Raw genomic sequence first — 25,895 nt, 5'->3', positions numbered from 1 at the left:
AAGTTATTGCTAAGTGCAAGGCCAGATAATGTAAAAGAGAATCACTTGATTGTGGCAGAGTATAAGTTCAATAGATAAACAAGTCTTGCCTAGTTGTCTAGCAAGTGAATCAGATGAATAGGAAATGAATTAGAATGTCTTCAGGATTTGACAATACAGTTTTAAATAAGCTGCTGAAACAAGTGACATAAAATTCAGCGAGATTTACTCAGTACGATAGTAATTGTGCAGAGGATGGCAGCCTTACATACCAACACTAATTCTTCAGGGAATATGATCCCATCGGTTTTTTTCCATAATAATGTTGAAAATCTGGCATTCTTATTTTTCTTGTGTTTTCTTTTGTTGCACTTGTATTTTGGTCTGTGACCGCAAAATAAAAAATTATTATTACATGTAAAACGGTAGGCCTGTCGATCACACAATATGTTAATTTTATTATGTTCACTTAACATTACAACACTTGTGAAAAAAATTTCTCTCATTCTGCAAAGCTATATGTGGCTTCTCTTTGATACGCAGTAATTCATGTAAAAATGATGCCACAAACAGTATAGTTTACCTGGAAAAAGCACTTTTGGATCAGATTAAAAATATCCATTTATTCCAGTATCTTGCTTCCTTCTGTAGCTAATCAAATGCCCTTAAGAACCTGGACATGAAAGCATAAGGCATAAGGCTTCTTCATTCAACTGCTCTCTATAACTGGTGTTTATAGGCAGTAATTTTTCTGAACCTGAATGTTACATGTAGCCAGAAGTGTCTAGAATTATTAGTTGCCTTTTCATCATGGGCATGTTTGGTGCCAATTAAAAAAAAAACATCTAAATTGCAACCATCCTTCTTATTTTTCCTCATTGAATGCCATACGTTATTTATGCATTTGGTGATTATGTCCCAAATCTCCCATCAGCCTGTTTCTTGGAATGATTTGAGTTCCAATGTTAAATGAGATTACACTGTCAATACTTAGCAATCTACCTTTGGTTTCTAGCAAAAATAACTAACATTCTGAATTAGACTGTGCTAACGTTTATGAAAAGTTGAGAAGAGCTTCATTAGTGAGATCGACAGTATGTATGAGTTTCACTGAAAGAGTTCGTTTCTCTATTACAGAGAGCACTCGAGCCTCCTGACGTGCATCATGAAAGACTCCTTCCTGTTTCCATACTTGGCTTTCTTGTAAATCTGATAGGAATCTTTGTGTTCCAACATGGTGGACATGGCCATTCTCATGGTTCTGGTAGGAAATGTTGCCAATTTGTTGTATCATGGACTTGTCCCTAAGAGGCCTCAAAATACCTTTGTTTTGTCCCTTGGGTTAAGGCCGTGTCTCTTTAATTTAGTCAACACAGGATAGACGCTTAAAATGACACTATTATGTCATTTGAACAAATGGAACTTTTTTAAAAATCTAATTTGTCTTAGAAATGTATAAAATATGGAAAATCCTTTGCATATTGTGCCGCTTAAAGTGAAACGTTTTATAGTTTGCAATAGTGAAGGAGTAATTGGTAGGGAACTTTTTATTTGAACTGGCATGGTGTGCTTTGGGTTATAGGTAAAGTCAGAATAAAGCCATGTCCCCCCTCTCCCCCCCCATACTTCTTTCCATGTGTTTTTGACATGTTGATTGTATTCTGACTTATTTAAACCACAGTTTTCCATTTGTATCTGTCCAAAAAGAGTGGCTCAGCTGGCGCTTCAAAAGTAATAAGTAAAAGCAAGATAGCTTATTGATACAATGTAATTACACTTAAACTGTGTTAATGCATTAATTAATTTCAATTAATCAAGGGCACTTTTCAGTCAGGAGACTAAACTGGCCTGCAGACATTTTTTAAATATACATTTTAATATAAATTTAATATAAATATTCATGAAACTGGCAAATGCTGATGCCCTCTTAAAGATATCCTTTCCAGCAAGGAAGAAAGATCAGGGCTTCTAAAATAACTGCTGTGGTTCATTAATTCATCACATAAAAGCAATTACATTTTTTTTTCAGAACTATGACGTAGCTTGGGATAGTATAATAATGGTGCAAATAAATAAATAAAATCCACAAATGCAGTTACATTGTTCCAGTGTAGATTTTGCAGTCCCTTTAATTACAGCATCTTACCCCTTATAAGGAGAACACCTACATGCATGGACACTGGAACGTATTTGGCTGTTTCCGCTAGATTCTTAACATACAACTTTTTTATTATCTTAATCAAATCCAGCATCTTGATATGTATTATGATAAATAACATACATAATTTTCTTTCTGCAGGACATGAACACAGCCATTCACTGTTTAATGGGGGTCTCAGCCATGGTCATGGAGGACATGGCCACAGTCATGATTCCAAGCCTGGGCATGGACATGGACACAGCCATTCCCATGGGCATGAGCATGGACATTCTCACGATTATTGCCATGGTGGGTATGTGGGAATGTGCAGCAGGCTTGCTCATCTGTATGCTATGTGTCTTCAAAACGGGATGCCTTTATAGGAGTGATGGCGAACCTTTTAGAGACCGAGTGCCCCAAAACTGGCCCCACCCCACTCCACCCCCTGCTCTGCCCCTGCCCTGCCCCCCCTGCCCCATCCTGCCTACCCGCAGGGCCACTCACTGCCTCCAGGGCCCGCCGCAGATCGCCCAGGCAGCCCAGCAGCACTATGGCGGCCATGCCCTCTGCCTGCGCCCTGCAGCATCAACTGTGCACGATGGGGTGTGAGGGCAGAGTCTTGTCTATGCTGCCTGGCTGCCATGTCCTTGGCTGCTTGCTCCGTGTGGGCCATGCTCAGAGGCGACTCTCCTTCAGGGGGGCTGCTGGAGAGGAGAGGGTCGTGGGGGGAGGCGAGGCTGGGGCAACGGCATGTGTGCCCAGAGAGAGGGCTCTGAGTGCTGCCTCTGACACCCGTGCCATAGATTCACCACCACTGCTGTATAGATACAAAAAGATGCTAAATTCTTCCAGTAACAAAGATGATATAAAAATTGTTCAATCTTATCTTTGGCTAGCTAATCAATTTCCTGTTGTTTCTGTAATAATAATGATTTGAAAGAAAACAGTAAGAAAACCTTTGGTCCTACCTCAGTTACTAGAAAAGGTCAATCTACATCATGCATCATATGTTTGCTCCAGAGACATTGTGATATGTGCATATTCTTCAGTTTGTGTATATGCCTATGGAGATTCTCAGTCATCCAGGTCATGGTTGTCACAAAGAGGCTTTTTCACGAGGAAACGTCTTCAAAGAGAAAAAAGAAAGTCCCATTGCCTCGTGAAAAAACATCTTTGGGACATTTGTCTATATCACAGGTGTCAAACTCGCCACGTCACGTGATGTGTCGTGACATATCGCAACTCTTTTTGCATTACCGGCAATGGGGTGGACGCAGCTTTGGTATGATGAAACCGGCCCATGGGCCAGCAGTTTGATACCCCTGGTCTATATGATATGCCATATGTATTTATTTATATTTAAGTATATTTAGAAACTGTCCATCTCCCTCATAGACCAACTTTGGGTAGTGTACAAATCAACAAAAAAACATATTGTATGAAAGGTGGCAATTAAAATTACACTTGTTTTTATTTTCTTTAAGATACGGGATAGTTTTAACCACATTTTAAAAAGAACCAGGGAATTTTAGTTTAGAAAAAATACAGAGGAGAGAATGGCCATTCTACTTCTGCTTTAAACCATATTGTTATGTAAAGCAGGCACTTCGTGATCAATATGAATGCTGTAATAGCTAAGGGTCTAAATCTGGGTTCTAATTTCCATGGATTTATTCAATAAGTTTAAGTATCTACTCTCACTTAGCTACATTTTTTATGGGGTTGTGTTGAGAGTAATATTATACAGCAGTACTATCTTTCTACCCTGAAGGAAGATAATGCTAATTATGCTGTTGTTTATTGCATTTTGGCAAGTAAATGTAATGCATTTATTAGAGAAAGAGCAATATTGGGCAGTTTTACATATGCAGAGCTTCTTCCCTCTGTATAACTAAATAAACAAACAAAAAAGAACCCTTGTCATGTCAATGTTTAATGGTTCTTTCTACACCATTCTATTTTTAAAGAAAATTAATTGTAATATTTATGTACTTTGAGAAAACTAATGGTGGTTTGCTATATCAGGATCAAAATAACCATAAGATAATTTAGAAAATGAATAAAATGCTGATAAAACCATGAACTCATCCAGTGTCTGAAGTCCATGTGATAGTTACTGATTAAAAGATATACAAAAACTATTAAAAAAAATCCATTGAGCATCTGGTGACAGACCATCCCCAGATTTCTCAAATGGTGATGGGGAAACCTACATCCCTGTTGAAATGAGAAGACTGAATAGAGAAGGAAGTTTGAAGGAGATTGCCTGGGGCAAAGCCATAAAGGACTCCGGAGGTTAAAGCTAACCCACTGAATTGTAGTGGGAATCTACTGAGATATTAATAGTATAGCTTTAAAGCAGTACGAATCTTTGTATAATATCATAGGATAAATCTTTCCGGAATTGTTCATGTTAATTTTTTTGTTGCATTAATTTTCACTTAATATACAGTATCCTGATTGTAATTTGGCTTCTTGATTTTTAATCTAGTGATTGACTGTACTTGGTATTGCACATGTGTCTCTACAATGCTTTTCATTTGATTAAAAAAAAGGTATTTTCGAATGCACAGGAGCATGAGCACCACAGCTGACTGTGGTTCATTAAAGCAGCTGCATAATTTTCCGGCATTGATTTGGCTAAAGCAGAAGCCTGCCCTGGTTGCCCCTTGCTCCTGGAAAACAACCCTTTGCAACTGGGCTTATTGATTCTTTAATGTGAATTGAAAATCTATCCAGACTTATTCACTACTTAGAAATCCTATCTTTGTATTTATTCTGTTTTACTAAACAATTAGACTTTTAGTGTGGTTGAGGCCGCACTAATTACTTCTCGCTTTATTTGGTTTTTATCTTATATTAAAACAAGGCATAAAAATACTTTGGAAATTTCTTAGTTTTGGAGAATTTACTTTAATTTTTTAACTTAAATGCGTGGTTTCTTATGGCTATGAAGGTCGGGAAGCTGTGTTTGAAATATAATATGATTTCTTGAACAAAAGCTAATTTGAAAGGATAAATGTCTTTTTTCTTTGCACCATTTTTACAGATGATCAACCCATTGAGATGGCTGCAGGATCCAACAAACAGATTTTAGAAGGTATGATATAGATACATTGTGTTAAATTTAGGCTAATGTGAAACAAAAATATAGTATGCATTTGGAGAAAATCTAATGCCAGACATTGGATAAGATTAATTATTGAGATTAATAACAGATAAATTAAATTTGGTTTTTTTTTAAATTCTGTTAATGAATTAAACGAATGAATAAATATGGAGTTTTTTCCTTTTTCCAAGCTAACTTTCATATATTTGCAAGTTGGTGATGTCTTTCTTTCAGAATCCTACTAAATTATATCAAAGCAGTAAGTTAAATTAGTTATTCTTTTCTTCCTAAAAGGTACATGAGCTGATATATAAAGAAATAATAGATTTTTTAGAATATAGACTTGCTTCTGAAAATACATTAATAAATACTACCAAACCTTGAGATACTTTGAGTAACCTTTCAAGTGGAAAAAATAAATTAGGCAAACAGAAAGTACCTGGAGGAAACTCACAAAGATTCTATTAAACTGACTTCTTTTATTTACCACTGCAAATATTTTATAGTCTTAGGAAAAGTATAATTACTTTAATGTCTAAATATATTGCAGTGTAGCTTTTCAAATTTTTGTAGAACCAGAACTTTTTTCTGATTGTTTTAATGCAGTAAATCTGCCTGCCTGTCTGTCTGTCTGTCTATCTGTCTATCTATCTATCTATCATCTTATATAATTTCCATTAAGAATAGTGAAAGAATAATGAAATCTAATACAAACTAAGCTTAAAGAAAACTTAAACAAACTCTTTGTTTCCGTTTTCCATCTCTAATCTAAACAAATCCATAAAAGTTCGTCCTTTCAGTCCTGATGTCAGCAGAAAGTCTGTAAAGGGTTGCCAGAGGTAACAACATGCCTTGTTTTAACCTTGATCAAACGCACCAACTTTATAAACCAACTTTTAACAATCTTAACCTTTAATTCATTCAAATATCGTCATGGGATTTGATTTCTCTTCATTCCTTCTTTGTCCCATTGCACAGAGTTCTTCAGATATTTTACAAGGCTCTTTTGTAAACTGAGTAGGAGAAAATTGCAAGGTTATTCTCTTGGTTTCTCACAGTATTTCCCCTTTGAATGTTAAAGCCTCAGGCAATTTCTTTTATAGATTCAGTGAAACATCCTTCTTCAAGACATTCTTTTGTCCTATCAGTCCACTTTCAATACCACTTCTGTCTTGTCAGTTAAAATTAGAAGCATGCATCATTACTGACATTTTTGATCTTGTAGCTCCTGTTTTCTGATTCCATTCTTCAAAAGTCTCCTTCAGTGTCTGATAACTGAGAGCTGATTCTGTCATAGGTGATCTCTCATCCTTTCTTTACATGCGGAGACTTTTTGATCTACTGGTTCCTTGGTCTTTGCTGCAGTTGTTGGTTCCACGTTCACAGAGCTGTTTTCAGTTTGCCCCCCCCCCATCCCCAAGCCTCATCAGTATTTGATTTTTGAAGTGTTATATATCTTTTTTTTTTAAACAAAAACCTACTTCCTAATCTGCATTTCCACCATGTGACTGCAGAGGGTGCTAAATGATCTTACTATACTACTCGTACATCATAATATTTGTGTTTGGAAACCTCTGATTTGCTCATTTCATATAAAATATAGTTTTCTTTTTCTCTGATTAAATAACAGCATATAGAATGGCATTTTTGTCTTCAGATTATCTTTAGGGAGAGGAACGGTATTTTAGCACAATTGTTAAACGGTTTTTTTGGGAGGGGGAATCCATTGGCTTTGAGACTTCCTCAGATCTGCAAAATATGCTGTATAAGAACTTAAACATCGCAATTCAACTGGCAAAAGAATGTGTGGACAGATGGGCAAAAATCCAACACCTGAAGTGCACAAAGGGATGTGAAAACTGGCAAAGCTTCTTTGCCAAGCTAATTAATTAAAAAAAAAACAAATCAAAACAAACACCCAGCAACCCTTGGCCAAAAGGAAGTTTTCTTTCTTTGTGGTATTGCTAATATATTTTTTGGAGGAGCGCATTGCAGATTGTGTGGTTGTTGTGCTGAAAACGCAATAGAAAAGGGACAAATAATAGTCAGATACTAGTTATATGAGGAATATTGTTAATGTGTATTAAGTAAATGACGGGGCACAGCAGGCATCGCCAATCCCCGGCCCATGGACCAGTACCGGGCTGCGGCATGCCAAAAACCGGGCCATGCAAATAAGTGAAGCTCCATCCACAGGATGCTGACAGCATGCAAAACCACATCCCCTCTGGTTCGTGGAAAAACCATGGAACCGGTCCTTGGTGCCCAAAAGGTTGGGGATCCCTGGTGTACAGTACTGTTATCCTCTGGCCCAGGGGTAGGCAACCTTGGCTCTTTTATGACTCGTGGACTTCAACTCCCAGAATTCCTGAGCCAGCCATTTATTTCAAGTCTCTTGGAAAATTTGATCTTGGAAAAAAAATTGATACCTTTTACTCAATATGTATTTTCTTGCAGGTGTATTTTTGCACATTGTTGCTGATACCCTTGGAAGTATTGGTGTAATCATATCTGCACTATTGATGCAGAACTACGGTTTAATGATTGCTGACCCAATCTGTTCGATGCTTATAGCTCTGCTTATTGGAGTAAGGTAAGCATTGTAAGCAGTAAAGGTTTAGAATCACAACATTTAGAACTGTAACGAATACCGCCGGCCTTGTTGTCACTTGTTCCAGCTATAACAATTCTGTTTTAATTACTATTGTAACCAAGCTTGTTTTAAAGAATCATCAGTATTTTTTTCCCTATCGGTATTTTTATTTCTGTCAAGTGCCTGAGTCACACCTGAGTTACATGTTGCTGCACAACAGTATTGATCTCCATTTTTCCCCTAGGGCAGGGGTAGGCAACCCAAAACACTTAAAGAGCCACTTGGACCCGTTTCCCACCAAAAACAAAACACTGGGAGCCGCAAAACCCTTTTGATATCTAAAATTAAGATAACACTGCATATATCCTTTTTTACCTTTATTATAGGTGTGTGTATGTGTGTGTGTGTGTGTGTGTATGTGTATATGTGTATATATATACACACACACACACGCGCACACACAGACACACACACACACATATACACATTAAAAATAAAAGTAAAAATATGACTCTTGGGAATATCCATACTATTAAAACAATGATCACCAAGAGAATGCTTTAAGAGAATAAAATTACATACACACACAGGTAAAAAAAGGATATATGCAGTGTTATCTTCATTTTAGATGTCAAAAGGGTCTCTCTCTCCCTCCCTCTCTATCTGCCCTTGATCTGCCACTCCTCTTCCCCCACTCTCTCTCTCTCCCTCTCTCTCTCTCCCTCTCTCTCTCTTTCTCCCCCCCCCCCCTCCTATCTGCTGCTCACCTGGCAAGCTTCAAGCTGTTGTCCAACAACCTCCCAGGTAGGCAACCTCGTCTCTTTTATGACTCATGGACTTCAACTCCCAGAATTCCTGAGTCAGCCTAGCTGGGCTAGCTAGCTCTCTCCTGCCCTTCCTGCTTCCTGCTTCCTGCAGAGACGCAGCAAAGGGAGGAGCTCCGCCCAGTAAGCTTTTCAGCTCCTCGGAGAAGACTGTGAGTGCGCTCTCTTTTATACACACGCACACACACACACAAAACACACACACAGAGAGAGAGAGAGAGAGAGAGAGAGAGAGAGAAGCAGGGAAGTACAATTGCCTCTCTCTGTCTCTGTCTCTCTCTGCAAAGGCAGAGGAGGCTGGGAGCCACAGGGGAAGGCTCAAAGAGCCGCATGCGGCTCCGGAGCCGCAGGTTGCCGACCTGTGCCCTAGGGAAATTACCACAGCTAGTGAATAGGGGGGTTTTTTGACATAGAGGGAGAAGAGATGCATATGTGCATATTTAGGATATGTAATTTGAATCACTTTTTTCCTTAGTTCGTATTTTCTTCTTCTTGTGCCATATCCGTTATCGCACGTTGACGATCCTGTTTTTATCAGCAGCCGCACAAAAAAGTGCTGTTTAGTTTTGTCCAAACCAGTCCCTTAGATTTTGAAGCCATGATATTCTTCTTCTGCCTGGACCTCATTTGCCTTCAATCTTTCCCTGGAGGATTAAATGGAGTATGCCATATTTTTCTGGGTGTCGCATCACATGTCCGAAATATTCTAATTTTCGTTTTTTAATTGTTTTGATGATTTCCCTTGGCTTTCCCAGGCGGCTTATCACCTCCTCATTTCTGATCTTGTTAGTTTGTATACCAGAGGAAAACTTTCTCCTATTAGAAATTAATTTTGCTTGTACAAATAATCATATATATATATATATATACACACACATATATATATACACATACATACATACATACACACACACACACACACATACACATACATACATACATACATATGTAGGCCTTTGGTTGTTCGGGTTTTCTCCTGCGTAAAATTGGAAGTGTCTTGGCGACGTTTCGACGAAGTCCCATTCGTCATCTTCAGGCTGGTGTTTTCAGCTTCGTGCTTCAAGGAGCACGAAGCTGAAAACACCAGCCTGAAGATGACGAATGGGACTTCGTCGAAACGTCGCCAAGACACTTCCAATTTTACGCGGGAGAAAACCCGAACAACCAAAGACCTACATACAAACACCCGCGAAAACCTCAGAAAACATATATATATAAGGATTGCAAAATGGCTTTTCTGATTCGTACCATGAAATCTTTATGTTATGGTAAGCATTTGTTGCATTACTAAAAGAAGAAGAATGATCTCAGATTCAGTGCATAGTTTGCCTTTAATTTTCCAGGTGCTACATAAAAATGATTATGCATAATACATTTGCTTTAGTATCAGGTTACTTTCTATCCAGAATTTGTGTTTAGGTAGCATTGTGTTCAATCAAAGAAACAGTAGAAGTGATCTTATAGGTACAAAAATCATTCAATAATTTGGCAAGGACAGCAGTAGATTTATCATGCATATCAAGTGCTGCCATTCAAAAATGGACAGGGCCATCCCTCTTTTGGGAGAGATTTTAATCTGGGATTTCAAGACACTTGGTTGCTTTAACACTTCATTGTTATATGTCAGTAATGATGACATTTTTGGCAAGGCAACATAATTTTTAAGTATTCTACATGGTTACAATATATTTAATTTTAAAATGAAAAGCTTCTGGCTTAGTTCTGTAATACAAATTTGCCAACAGTTTTTTTGGTAGGCTAATGCAATTTATTTTTGTCATGTAGGATTAATGTACACATTATGTCTTGATTGCCTTTTAAAGGCAAGTTACAATTATACTATTTTTGATGGTGATCCTATAAAATATAAATAACTGTATATATGGGTTTGTTAATTTATTGGTACAATTTTAAGTTTTCTTTTTCTGGAGAATAGTTCAGCGCTTCTGACTACTAATAATGGCTTTGGCTATACTAGTTGTGAAACAGTGACCCATTATGATTGCATTGGATTTAGGGCTGGGCAAGAAATAAATTTCTCTTATTATAATTATTTTTTTAATATTTATATTAAGTAAGCTCATTGGTGGGATTCAGCCAGTTCGCACCACTTCGGCAGAACCGGTAGCTAATTTTTTGTTGCCCAGGCCCAGAATGGACTTCCGGAAGCGGCATCCACACAGAGAACCAGTTCACATATTTGAATCCCACTACTGAGTAAGGTAATAGTAGAACCTTACATCTTTATAAAGCTGCTTGGAGTTATCAAAAGAAAATCAAATGCAAACCGTGTTTTCAATGGGAAATATACTTTTGCCTAATTCCTGAAATCTCGATTCACATTTTTTAAATAGCTACTTCCATTTCTTATTATATATATAAAAATTAACCTAAAAATTGAGGAACGTAGTCTCCTGGGTGTATACATATTCAAAAGATAAAAACGAGCACCAGGAGATAAAACAATTAAATGTTTAATGAATAGATAACATATATATACACACATACATACATACATACATACATACATACACATACATATATATATACATATATATAAGTTTTGTTGTATTTTCTTGACTTTCGCTTAACTTTTATCAGCACGAATAAAGATTGGTTGTTCTTTCTTTACTCCTTCTACTTTACTCTTTCTAGTTTACTCTTTCTGTTATGAAAAGCTAGTAATTTAAAATAGGAGATAAAAATACTTGTGCAAGTGCTCCAGAGTCTATAGATAACATATTAAATACCATGCTGTCTGGCAGTGTTAAAGATACATGAATATTTTTGAGAAGCTAAATCAAACTGTGTATCACTAATATTCAATAATAATTTGTCACATGATCAGTGTCATAACATCATGTGGAAATAAGAGTTGCAATTGAATTTATGCTAATAATGCACTACATTATGCTTTGTTCAGACAAAATTACAAAGCCATCAGGGTTTTTTAAAACTTAAAATACATTATAATAGATACATTTAAATACTTTGTAAAATAGATGTGAGTGTAAAATTGCTTTCAAAATAACATTCTGAAACATAGATAATTTGAAGAATACAATATTGGTGATCTACTCTTATCCCTGACGAAAGCAGTGGAGAACTGATTTGTAAACATAGTAGTACACAGACGTCAATGGTCAGATAATATGCTTAAAGTGTTTTTTTATGTGATTCTTTTTTAGGTTGATTATGATTTTAAAGAGTCATAACTCCACCCGATGAATATAAATTACTGTATTACAATAGGTTGCAGGGAATGTCTGCTCCCATTTTTGTCATTCCCTGGAATTTTATGATGCCTTTAAAAACCAACACATGATTGTTGTATAATCTTCTTATGGCTTGGGCCATTTAAACAGATGTATGAAGTTACTTTCATATAGTAGATAACACATACAAGGGAAGACATTTTTAAGAGGTCGTGAAATATGAAGCCCAGTATAAGTGAGATAACAGAGAAACGTTATGATAACACTTTTATTAGTTGCTGTATCTAAGTCTGTAATAGCCAGAGTCCAAATAAAAACAGATCTGCTAATTTTAGTTCTGAAATTCCATATTGGAAATTAATTTTTCAGTATCTTGAGAGAATTTGGTGATTTTCTGTTTAAAAGACTGTGAAACTGTTTTCCTGTAATGCCTGGATATTGCCATTTTAGCATCAAAATGAATGTCATTCATTTTCATGAGTTGGAGGAATAACCCATTGGGTTATAATCAGGAAAAAAGGCAATAATAATGAGTGATAGCACACATGATGGAGAAGACCTGAAGAATAATCTCCAATTGTTTGGCTGCTAATTCTTGCAAAGGAGCAATCTAAACAGATGAAAACCAGAAGCAGGTAGCCCCTCTGTTCCATTTCTATTTAACACTGCTACCCTTCCAAGCTTTTGAATAGAAAGATGTTGCAAGTAAGACTAAAAATTCTGTCTAGCTTGTGCGATGAATCCTCTACTTCTTTTAAATTCAGCTTCAAGAAGAAATATATATCCCATGTCCATGTGGTCTGATTCTGAAAAGACCCTGAGCAGAGGAATAAATAAGTCTTGGGCTTGCATATTTTTTGTGCATTGCACAAAGAACATTGTATTGCATTAGCCCAGTGGTTCTCCACCTGTGGGTCGGGACCCCATTTGGGGTCGAACGACCATTTCTCGGGGGTCGCCAAACAACGCAGTCCGCCATTTTTTCCCCCTTTTTCTTAGCTGTGCTACTCCCTTTTATTCTATTGGCTTTTGAAAGCCAATAGAATAGACTCTCTTGAATAGAGTCTAATTCTATTGGCTTTCAAAAGCCAATAGGAATTGTCCAGGCTGTCTCTGCCCAGCTGAGCCCGCCAAAAGTCCCATTCTGCAAATGGTGCTGCACCAGTTGAGTAGTCCTCGACTTACGACCGGTTGGGTAGTCCTCGACTTACGACCGGTTGGGGGTCGCGGCATTAAAAAGGTTGAGAACCACTGCATTAGCCCATCTGTTTAAACAAAGTTTGGGTGAACTGGCCTTCAACTTAAATTACCATTATTGCTTTGACTCTACATACTTCCTGTATTTTGATAACAGGGATTGGTTTAAACTGTTCATTATTACAGTTTAATACTGAGAACAGGGAGATCACTCTGTTTATCTAGCAGAGCATTTCCAGGCTGTAAAATAGAGGCTCAACATTTGCTAGATCATAAATTCCGTTTGGTGTAAACATCAAATTGAAAACTGCTGAACCACACATGCATACTGCTAAACATAACTGCATTTGCTTTTGCAAATTAGAAAGAAGGTGGATTAGTGGCATAAATGAGTAAGAGAGATTGTGGTGCTGAACTAAGCATACTTGGTAATTGAATGTGAGGATTTCTTTAGAAGGATACTTCAGGTGAATACATATATGTCAGCAAGCACAGGTAGAGAATTGATTGAAAATTTAAAAAATCATTACGTTCTCTATACACTATTGCATCAGTATTTTAAAAAATGGTTGAATTTAAAGTTGGGCATCCAAATTAAATCCAAAGGATACTTCTCAAACTCAAAATCATGTGCTTACGACTCTTAGTTTTCTGCTGCAGCTTTTGTTTCAGAAGCTGAGTCAGTGTATAGTGCCTATTCTTCTATTTTATCCTACAAGGCCGTCCTGTGAGGTAGGTTAAGTTGAGAGACAAGGACAGGCCCAAAGTCATCCAATGAGCCTTCATGGCTGAGGGGAGACTTGAACTGTGTCTGCCTGCGCCTGGTCCAGCACTTTAACCACCACACTAGTTCTCTTTTTTATCTTGCTACCTTCTCTTATGATAAATCACTACTTGACACACTAGTTTTGGGGAACAATTCTAGATATTATGAGTAAAATTAAACTGGAAGAGCCTATTAGCTTCCTGGCCAACAATTTGAATGACATAATATAGTGCAGCCTTCCATAGTCTGGATGCTCTAGTCAGCATCCCAGAAAATTCTGGAAATTGAAGTCCACACATCTGGATGACACCTTGATTGGAAAGCCACTTTATGGAGAACTCGCTTAATCTACTATGATTGAGTAGGACACAGTTTTTATGCCAGATCATTAGGTTCATCATTTCCGTTTGCGCAATGTGTGTGTGTGTCTGTGTGTGTGTCTGTGTGTGTGAGAAGAAGTACATAGGTAGTCCAACATTGCTGTTACTAAGCAAGAGAATTGTTAAGTGAGCTTTGCCCCATTTTACGATTTTTCTTGCCACAATTGTTAAGTGAATTACTGCCTTTGTTCACAGTGGTTAAGTGAATCTAGCTTCTCCACTGACTTTGCTTGTCAGAAGATCACAAAAGGTGATCACATGACCCCAGGATCATGTGATCTGCAACCATCATAAATATGAGTCCGTAGCCAAGCATCCAAATTTTGATCATGTGACTATGAGGATGCTGCAATGGTCGTAAGTGTAAAAAATGGTCATGTCACTTTTTCCAGTGTCGTCGTAACTTTGAACAGTCACTAAATGAACTGTTGTAAATAGAGGACTACCTGTATAAATAAGATCACTTTGGATGACAGAATCCAAATTGAGAACTAGCCCAATTGGATCTGAGACTAAAATTTCAGGTATGCAAGTGCCTTACCTTCACTGTCTATGTTTTGTTGTCCCATGTCTAGCTGAAGTGATAGATTACGCTTTGAATGACTTAGCAACATATCTTTGTGGACCTTCTAGGGCAGTGATGGCGAACCTTTTAGAGACTGAGTGCCCCAAAACTGGCCCCACTCCTGCTCCACCCCCCCTGCCTGCCCCAGCTCTGCCCCCCCCATCTGCCACCCTGCCTGCCCACAGGACCACTCACTGCCTCCAGGGCCTGCCGCAGATTGCCCAGGCAGCTCAGCAGCGCTATGGCAGCCACACCCTCTACCAACTGCATGATGGGGTATGAGGCCAGAGTCTTGTCTACGCTGCCTGGCTGCCATGTCCTTGGCTGCGCTGCTCTGTGTGAGCCACGCTCGAGGGTGAGTCTCCTTCAGGGGGGCTACTGGAGAGGAAGAGGTCACGGGGGAAGGCAAGTCTGGGGCAACAGCGCATGTGCCCACAAAGAGGGCTCCAAGTGCCGCCATTGGCACCCGTGCCATAGGTTTGCCACCACTGTTCTATGGCAAGAAGGGAGTATAAGTTGTTTCATAGGAGGTAGTAAAATATTATTTTGTAAGCTGCCACAGAATGTCTTTCCTATTTTTTACATTTATCATTTCTGAATGTCTGAAGTGTAATAGTTTCAAGGATTCATTCAACCACGGTATAAACCAGAAAACTTTCTATTACCGTACTTTCTGGCGTATAAGACGACTTTTGAAAGCATTGAACTCGGCGCCAAAGTCGGGAGTCGTCTTATATGCCGAGTCGTCTTATACGCCGGAAATAACGGCAGTTTCCGGCGTATAAGATGACTTTCTAGGCATGCGACTCAGCACCGAAGACGGGTGTCGTCTTATACACCGGGTCGCCTTATATGGCGGAATATACGGTATCTTATTCTATAGAAGATTTCTCTTTTCTGAAAATGAAACTTGATAGGGTTGATCCCTTGGGGTTCATCTGGCAAAATAATATCTGCCATTGCAATTTAAAATAAATGTATTTATTTGTGATAGCTGTGCCTGGGAAATATAAGGATTCATATTGTGTTTCACTTGTTCTTTCTATTTGAAACATGAAATAAAGTAGTAACCAGAAGCACATAAAAATACATTGATTTGGAACTCAAGTGTTAGAAAAGGTTTTTATTCAATTTTCTAAAGATGTGTCCTAGTTCTTATATTGCTTTTGTAGGGTTCATATTGACATAGGTGTACTTCTTAAATCTTGATTAATTGATTAAGAATTCTAGTCAAGCTGTCCTGTCATTTTAACAACATAAAATGGGCAAGAACTTTACCTAAAATTCAGTGCTAGTTCACCTTGCAACAAAACTTGATTCTAAACTTTTAAAAATCAATCTTTTTGATTAAAAATAATGTCCATCACAGAAAAGGAATTTTTAAAGAGCATGCAGTGATGAAAGTTATGGGTAACAGGACACTTGATTCCGAATGCCAATTGCCTAAACTCAGTGTTTCACTTTAGAGTAAATTTAATTTTCCTGTTAGAAACATGCAGTTGTTCTCATGTATTCATTCGGCGGTGGAATGAACTAGCTTGAAAGAAAATTATTTTGAAGTTTAATTGAGGCCTGTTTTTAATACAGTAGAGTGGTGGTTTTTCCTGCGTAATCAGAAGAGATTTTTTTCTTTAAAAAAAATATCTGTACCATGTAAATTGGTCATCTTAAATTTCCATTTTTGGTTTGGAAGTAATGGCTCATTCTTTTCCACATTCTCCACTTTTTTGATCTAGGTCTGAATTTATACTAATACATTCCAGATACATTTGCTGTGATATATTAATGCCTATAAACAGCAGAATTAGGCTTATAACTGTATGCTATGTGCTGTGAAATGATGTAAATATTGCAACTCTATTCCATTATATCCTTATGGGTGAAGGTCTGCAGTGGAAAACGTACAGGAAAGCTGTGTTAATATAGTTGCTCATGGCTGCAGTTTTGGAGGGAGGGCTGCTTATGGGATCTGTGAGAATGTACTATGGTTGCTTAGTGCAGTGTCAAACCATGACTACATGAATAAACATGCAGGTATATATCATGGCAAAGAGTTGGTTCATATATCATTCTAAGCCATCACATGTGCTTTTGATTTTAGCTTAGCACGTTATACCAATCCTGCCTTGATAATGTCTTCCTTTTCTTGATCGAGATAGTGTGTGTGTGCTTTGTTTTGTTAGAACTTAAGTGCTATTGTGAGAGATGGTGCCCACCGAGGGGAAGCTAATGTGATGGATTTCAGTGAAGGGGCAGTTTTTTTAGGAAGATGGGAGCACATTTCCAAAAAAGAGGGTGAGACAAAAGGCAGCACGACCAAGAGGCAAGATAGGAGACTGAGCAAGAGAGTAAGGATAGGGCAGAGGCGGCACTTGGAGGCGGCACTTGGAGCCCTCTCTGTGGGCACATGTGCTGTTGCCCCAGCCTCCCCTCCCCCCGTGACCCCCTCACCAACAGCCCCCCTAGAGGAGAGCCACCCCCAAGCATGGCCCATGCGGAGCAGCGCAGCCAAGGACATGGCAGCCAGGTAGCGTGGACAAGACTCTGCCCTCACGCCCCATTGCACACAGTTGATGCTGTGGGGCATGGGCAGAGGGCGTGGCCGCTATGGTGCTAATGGACTGCCTGGGCAATCTGCGGCGACCCCTGGAGGCGGTGAGTGGCCCTGCGAGCAGGCAGGGCGGGGGATGGGGTGGGGGTGGAGTGGGGCCGGGCAGGGGGTGGAGCGGGAGCGGGGCCAGTTTTTGGGCACTCGGTCTCTAAAAGGTTCGCCATCACTGCATTAGGGTGTAAACCTTTATGTAGGCCAGGGGTCTTCAAACCTGGCCCTTTTATGACTTGTGGACCACAAGTCATAAAAGGGCCAAGTTTGAAGACCCCTGGTGTAAACAAATAAAGAACTGAATTCTGACTGGGTTGCTGTTTGTCATTCTTGGGCTTAGCCTGACAACTATGCATTGAATTTACCCTACATACTACGTTTTAATTCAGGTAAACCTTAACATATAACTGTAATTGATCCTGGAATTACGATCCTGAGTGGTGGCAGTTGTTAAGCGGGGGGGGGGGGGGTCACCATGTGACCATGCCCAATTTTATAACTTATTTCGTGGCAGTCACAAAACGCAGCAGTCATTAAAGCAACATATTTTAGCCAATGGGTGTTTTTTGTCGGAAACTGCAAGCAAATGTCAGTTTTTTGGCAATACATATCAAAAAATATAGCACTATAACAATGTTGTGTCAAACATTTCTTTCTTTTATTGCCTTTGTCCAGATTAAGTGGCCCATTAAACTTTGAAAATTTAATAATTCAAAATAAAGTCCCTGAAATGAACATGCACAGCTCTTAAGAAATATTCCAAATAGGGTAAAATATTTATCGTGGTCTTGCTTACTTTGGTTTGGATGAAGAACAAATAATTACCAAGAGAAGTTACAAATATCTGCTATCTCACATTTGCAGTTTTACAGTATTCACATGACTATTTTTTTTTAAAAAAATAAAATTTTTACAATTTTTAAATGTGACTTTAGAAGCGGAAGAGCTTTCAAGAACCTTTTTTTAACTTAGTCTATGTTTTCCATGAAAAAACTCCCAAACCTCTCCAGTAATCAGTAGCATGTCCCCACCTTACACACATTCTCTCTCTCTCTCTCTCCCTCTCTCTCCCTCTCTCCCTCCCCCCCCTCTCTCTCACACACACAGACACACACACACACACATACAGAGGCAATTTTTCCTTCCTGCTTTTTGATTTGTTCATCTGTCTGATGATTTTAATCCTTTTCAGTATGGTGCTTTGTTCCACTGAATAGGACCAGAGTAAAAAAGGGTAGGCACAAAGTATAAGGATTAAGGATTGCCCTCCTTTGATCCTTTCTAGGCATGAATTGTCTTCCCACCCACTTACTTTACTCTTTAGACATTATTACAGTTATTTCACATTAGATTTAATGTGCTGAATTATTTGCTTTATTGGGCTGAATATGGTGGAACATCTCTCCTTATCGTGCAAACTGCTTGTGACTTGAGGAAAGCCCCTATTTTTCTTTCATTTGCATTTTAATCACAGTAGTAAAATAATTCAAGGTTTCCTGCAGTTTACCTCACCGTTGAGTCATGTTGTTTTAATTTGTACACTGCTTTTCTGCACACGTGTGCTTCATGCAGCTCATAGGGTAAGGATAGCGATACAGGACAGGAATATGTCTCAGATCTTTATTAAACAAAAGTATTCTCCACTTTGGACCTGTGGGCATATTTGGAATCTTGAGAGCATCTTCTAGATGTTCTTTTAGGTGGGAGCTTGCATGGGAACAAAATGGCTGATCTGAATGGGCATTACAAAACACCTTTGAAATCATAGGCAACTTTAGTAGGTTCACTCTACTTCATCTACCCTCTCAGGATGCTTTCTTTTTCTAGGTAGTGGACATACACAGTCAGCACTCCATTGTAACCCTTATCATTTTTGTCTTCTATGAATGTCCGTAAAAGGCCCAGGAATACTCTGGGAATAAAGATTGTGCTAAAAACTAAAGCTCACCCTTCGCTTTGTGAGCTTCCTTCTTGTTTAAAATAAAAAGAATCTAGAGCAAAATAAAATCAGATGGACAAGGGAGATTTCTGTAACTATTATGCTGGAGAGCCAGGTAACACACAGCTTGGAATCAATGAACTCCAAAAACATAGAGCGGCAATACAAATAATTCCTTTGATATATGAAAATAATATTTTAAACTCAGGAAAAATAAAATCTCCAAGAGGGGGGTTGATTGTGACTTTATGGCCATGCCTAAATAGTTTTCCTATATGGAAGTGGTTTACCATTACCTTCTTATGGGATTTTTTTTTGACATCCCAATCTAATTATAATTATGGACATTTTCTGATGTCTCTCATTCAGCCCTAAACTAGATCCAGCCTTTGTTTGCTTTTCAAGATTAGCCAAGGTCAAGCATACGATTAGTATAAACAGTTATGCCACAATATCCGCAATATTATCAGTTGTTTAAATGTCTAAGCCAAAATAGCATCTAATATAACTTTCCAATGCAGTCATATATTAATAAGCAGTATAACCACCAGACTATTATTTGCAAGTGCCAAATGTGGGAAACTACAACCAGATTGCTTACAGTTGTTAAAAATGTATGCAGAAATAGCAAAGGAGTCTTTGTTAAGCATTGCAGATGGGCTGTCTATGCACTTTCTAAAATGTAAAATTCTTTACATCTGGATAGGTCCTTCTAGGACATATCAAGACTTGCAGCACCCATAATTTAAATGACCTCAAAAGGCTTATGAGATCATCTAGATAAAGAGGTTTAGAATTGATTTTGCAGTTCTTTGTTTCTAAAGGAATAATTGCTCTGATTCACTTTTTCCACATGTTTCAGCTGAACTTCATTTTAAGTCTTCTTGTATGGCTCTACTTTTAAAGTCTCCCTGAAATGTTATTAAAACTAAGAATAAAATAATTTATTGCAGAGGGCAATTCTACTCTCTCTTGGATCCCACTAAACCTCCCATTAACCAGCTGGCTCTAGGGAAACTATATTTTCTTTTCTTTTCAAAGAGAACATACTTGCCTTCACGTGCATGCCATGGTAGCTGTAAATTGATTAGGCTGCTTGGATTAAGGTCCTTCTCTGTTCTGATAGTTGTGGAAAACCACTTGGTTGGCTGGCAATCAATAATCTCTTAGCCTTATAGAATTCCGAGGCCTTTATTGGTGTTAAATATTCATTTATCACTTTTCCCACAGAGAAAGTATACACAGATAATAACACAATAATGCTGATGTTGAATGGTTAATTTCCATTATGGACAAGCTTGTAGTGGGAAATTATCATGTGAATAATGTTTACAGCATAATTTTCTAATCCTGTGCATATACCAGCCTTTTGAAAAGAAGTATTACGAGATATATGGAGAATTTGGAAAATTTGAAGGTATAACTTTTCTGCCTAAGAGCTTTGTCTCTAATTCACTTTCTTTCCCCTGAATATTATTTAAGACTTATTTTATCTTTATATTTCTATGGTCCTAAAGTGGGATTAAAGCTAGTAATGAAGTGCTTAATCTGGATAGGAAACTGCATAGACGTTTCATCCATTTTATGGTGTTATTAGAAAATTCCAAACCAGACCTCTGAAGGTTCTTGATAATATTCCAAATCTAAGACTATTGCGAAGTCATGGCATTTGATCCTAATCATAATAATACCAAAATGACAAAATGTGCCTCATAATGTGACAACACGATCTTTTTGTATTTGCAATGTGATATCATATACAGGTACATAAGTAGTGAAGTTAGCATAACAACATAATGTGTGTTGTTGTGTTGTACACCCACATTCCACAGATTACTGTGATGAGGTCAGTATTCCTGATATTAGGGTCATAAAATTCTCAGTATTCTGAGCAGTGCAGCTGTATATGATCTATGATTCTAAATCATTTATCATGGGAATTGTGGGTCTCCTCTGATAGCTCAATATGCTTATTTTACCGTTATTGAATGGAGCCTTTAAATTGTTTCCAAATGCTTCCTGCTTGAGCTCTGCTAAAATCCCCGGGTTCCCTTATTTCAAGAAATGCAGAGATGGCTGTTTTAGACAAGTCATTTAATTATGGCTGAACATGTACCTACTAATTTCGTTCTGCGATCTTTCTCCTTGTGTTGTCCCCTACTTGTACCCCTTTCCTTTTTATTCTGGATTATAAACTTTTTCTAAACCAGAAACAGAAGCAAGTATCCTTTTTTAATAATGTATATATTCTCTATTTTGAGAGTTATTTTAGCTACCATTGTAACTGACCCCACAGAGCCATCATATTTCTTTTTTCTAACTGTGTTGCCATTTTTGTCAAGCACCTGAGTCAAAATAGAATTGTATGAGGTTGAATAGTGGTCTCAATCTTCTTTTTTCCCTCATGAGAAATTACCCTAGTTAGTAAATTGCTTTTTTTTTTGAGAGAGAGAGAGAGAGAGAGAGAGAGAGAGAGAGAGAGAGAGAGAGAGAGAGAGAGAGATGGCTATTTAGGATATGTAAATTAATCAACAATGGTTACATTTGGACAATTCAGTTTTAGCATAATGTTTTGAAAACAGATGGTCCTCAAATATAACTACAATTGGAAGTGGAATTTATGTTGATAAATGACGCAGTCGTAAAGCAAGATGTTGTGACCACATTGCTTAGCGACTACAATCCCAGCATTCCCAGCTGTTGTAAACTAAGAATAGCTCTTCATCAGAATGAACTTAATTCCAGTATGTTGCATTCGTCTGTCTGTCTGTCTGTCTATCTATCTATCTATCTATCTATCTATCTATCTATCTATCTATCTATCTATCTATCTATCTATCTATCTATCTATCTATCTATCTATCTATCTATCTATCAGATAACTTTAAATAATATTTCTAGTGTTGTTCCACTCCTGAGAGAATCCATTGGAATTTTGATGCAGCGAACACCTCCTTCTCTAGAAAGTGCTTTGCCTCAATGCTATCAACGGGTAAGTTATAGTATTTTGATTGGTTTGAAATACACACCTCAAATAGCAGCAGATGTTTAACATCTGGATAACACCTGTCCTCCAGGAAAACATATTCAGTTCTCCTAGTAAATGAATAAACCCTAAAATTAACAATTCTTATCTGATGAAACAAATTTGTACATTTGGGCAATTTTCATTCTATACAAATTGAAACCTCATTCTCATAATTGTAGAAATAATCAACAAACAAGTAACATTAATGACCAGACTAACTTTCAATTTTGTATGCCAGTACAGCTTTCCCCAACATGATACTTGTAGAGATGACTTTTGGACCTTGGCAGGTGGTCTAAATTAACATCTGAAGGCAAATTATGTTAAAAAAGTTATTATCAATTAAAATGGTTAAGCTATAACCCTGTTAACTCATATACTTTTTAAACCTTAACGCAGTGTGCTTATTTTGGGGTTAATGTGAGAATGAACATAATTTTTGTTTAGGATTTTGCGCAAAGCAGGTTTTTATGATTGCTTTAATAACCTGGGATTTTTTAAAAATGGTTTAGTACAGAGTACCACAGTGTTCTTAATACCATGAAGGAAACATTTTTTTCAGGAATAAAAATTGGGAAAAGAAACCCTGTCTTCAAAATTAGGCTGAGACTGACTTACTATATTTGCCTTAAAGGAAAAAATAATAATTGGACATTTTTTGGGGGAATTCATTTTGTGTATTATGTAACAGAGTACATAGAATTATTCAGGGTTGGGATTAATTGGTTCTTATAAACCACTCTGTTACAATCATTTAAAAGAAGGAAAGACTAAAATACTAAATTCTGTATTTTAGGTTCAACAATTGCAAGGAGTTTACAATTTGCACGATCCTCATTTCTGGACTCTTTGTACTGATGTTTACATAGGGACTTTGAAACTGTTTGTAGCTCCAGATGCTGATGCAAAGTGGATATTAAGCCAAACTCACAACATTTTTACTCAGGTAAAATTTGCATTTGTATATCTAAGTTATAAGTTACAATCCTGCTTTTAGCAACTGAGGAAAATTTTATTAAGGTATAACAGTTTTTAACCTGTTAAAAATAAAGTTGGGATATAAAGTTCAGGATTTGCAAGAAGCCTTATTTCTGAATTTAAATTCTATATTAAATTCTATTTACACTTATTTCTAGATAGATGCTGTTTAGCTTTACAAATATAACTTTTCTGTTGAGTTTTGGTCTGTGGATCACTTCACAGAGAGTACATTTGCCTCTTTGGTTTTGCTAAAAATTGTAAAATTTTAAAATGTTAAGATGCCCACATTGTCTTATTATTTTTAAAAGCTGCAATCTAATGCATTGTGTGCATAATTATTAGGCAAGTTGTATTTTGGAGGATTAATTTTCTTATTGAACAACTATAGTGCTCTCGGTCAATCCAAAACCTTAATATACCTCAAACCTGAATATTTAAGAAAGTAAAAGTGAGGTTTTGGCTTTCTTAGGAGAATATGTATGCACAATTATTGGGCAACTATTAGTGTGCAGAATTATTATGCAACTAAATGAAAAATAAAAATTTGCCCATCTCACTTGTTTATTTGCATCTGTTAAAGTGAGAATAATAAACAAACAACTCAAAATGTACAAATAAACATTTCTGACTTTAAAAAAAAATCAGTGACCAATATAGCCACCTTTTTCAATAACAGTCATAAGCCTTCCATTCATGGAGTCTGTCAGTTCCTTGATCTGTTGACGATCAACATTTTGTGTAGCAGCAACCACAGCCTCCCAGACACTGTTCGAGAGGTGTATTGTTTTCCTTCACTGTAAATCTCCCATTTAAGAAGGGTGCACAAGTTCTCAATAGGGTTTAGGTCAAGTAAGGAAGGGGGCCATGTCATTATTCTTTCATCTTTGAGGCCTTTATTGGCTAGCCATGCAGTAGAGTACTTAGATGCAGGCGATAGAGTAGTGTCCTGCATAAAAATCACAGTCTTCTTGAAAGATGCAGACTTTTTCCTGTACCACTGCTTGAAGAAAGTGTCTTCTAAAAACTGGCAGTAGATTTGAGAGTTGATTTTGAGTCCATCTTCAACCCAAAAAGGTCCAACTAGCTCATCTTTAATAATACCAGCCCATACCAGTATTCCATCTTGCTGGCGTCTGAGTCGAAGTGAAGCTCTGTGCCTGTTACTGATCCAGCCATGGGCTATCCACCGTCAAGAGTCACTCTCATCTCATCAGTCCATAAAAACCTTTGAAAAATCTGTCTTTAGATATTTCTTGGCCCAGTCTTGCTGTTTCAACTTATGCGTCTTGTTCAGTGATGATTGGATTCCAGCCTTCCTCACGTTGGCCATGTCTCAGAGCACTGAACACCTTGTACTTCTGGGCATTCCAGATAGGTTGCAGTTCTGGAATAGGACAGTACTGGAGGATAATGGGTTCCTGGTAGCTTCACATTTGATTCTTCTCAAATCTTTAGCAGTTAAGATGCATCTTTTTTTCTTGACACGTTTCGTGCGACCCTGTTGACTATTTGCAACAAAACATTTGATGGTTCTGTAATCATGCCCCAATATCTTAGCAATTTCAAGAGTGCTGCATCTCTCTGAAAGACTTTTTACAATGTTTGACTTTTCAAAGTCAGTTAAATCTCTTTTTTTGGCCCATTTTGCCTGAGGAAAAGAAGCTGCCTAATAATTATGCACACCTTGATATAGGATGTTGATCTCCTTAGGCCACACCCTTCCTCATTACACAAATACACACCAATGCTTATATCCACTAAGCCAGTGTTTCCCAAACTTGACAATTTTAAGGCATGTTGCTGGCTGTGGAATTCTGGGAGTTGAAGTCCTCATGCCTTAAAATTGTCAAGTTTGGGAAACACTGCACTAAGCATTCAAGTTTATACAGCTTGGAGGTGGAAAATATGCATGAAAATGATGATATGGTCAAAATACTTACTTGCCTAATAATTGTGCACACAGTGTAAATCTGTGATGTTCTGAACTTTAAAATAGAGTCAATCTGGTGATGTTTATTGTCTCATTGTTATGTGTATTTTTAAATTTTTTCTTTGTAGATCATAAAAGTCTTACATATTGGCTAGTTCTCGTTTTCATTACATTAAGTGTTGCACATCACAAAATTCAAGTCCACAAGTCATACAGTTGCAAAGGTTGCCAAGAATGCTTTTCCAGCATTCTTACGAAAATATTTTGAACCAGAAAAATCCATTTATTTTTACGATCGTAAGACCAAGGAATAATGAAATTAAGAGTTCGCTATGGTGCCATCTTATTAATTGGAACTGTTCATGCATAGTAGTGGTCATGTTTATTGAATTTATATCTGCTTTTCTATTGGAAAAGCAGACAAGGGAACTTGTCTGATGTGGCAGACAAGGGAACTTCCCTCGTTTTATCCTTGAAACATTATTCAGAGAGTTGGGATGAGAGAGCAACTGACCCACAGTCATGCAGTGATCTCTGTGGCAAATTGAACCTGGGTCTCTTTGATCCTACATCTCAACCATTGGTCTACAACGGTTGTTTTCCCAAAGAGAGCAGACCTCCAATGGTTTGCGAGTCACTTCCATGAC

The 25,895-nt window shown here is 37.6% G+C and overlaps 1 protein-coding gene across 1 annotated transcript in view; it reads left to right on the top strand.

Moving 5' to 3' along the window:
* SLC30A7 (solute carrier family 30 member 7) overlaps window positions 1-25,895 on the top strand; it is a 34,560-nt gene that overhangs the window by 5,975 nt on the left and 2,690 nt on the right. Inside the window, exons 5-10 of the mRNA XM_039348465.1 lie at window positions 1,117-1,243; window positions 2,279-2,428; window positions 5,169-5,219; window positions 7,686-7,821; window positions 22,211-22,301; window positions 23,134-23,283. Of these exons, the coding sequence (XP_039204399.1) occupies window positions 1,117-1,243; window positions 2,279-2,428; window positions 5,169-5,219; window positions 7,686-7,821; window positions 22,211-22,301; window positions 23,134-23,283 (705 nt within the window). The remainder of the gene's footprint in view (window positions 1-1,116; window positions 1,244-2,278; window positions 2,429-5,168; window positions 5,220-7,685; window positions 7,822-22,210; window positions 22,302-23,133; window positions 23,284-25,895) is intronic.

The sequence above is a fragment of the Crotalus tigris genome, unplaced genomic scaffold (assembly GCF_016545835.1).
Source record: "Crotalus tigris isolate CLP2741 ecotype Arizona unplaced genomic scaffold, ASM1654583v1 scf7180000018155.2402879, whole genome shotgun sequence".
Taxonomy (NCBI): domain Eukaryota; kingdom Metazoa; phylum Chordata; class Lepidosauria; order Squamata; family Viperidae; genus Crotalus; species Crotalus tigris.
This window is presented reverse-complemented; position numbering and strand designations above follow the sequence as displayed.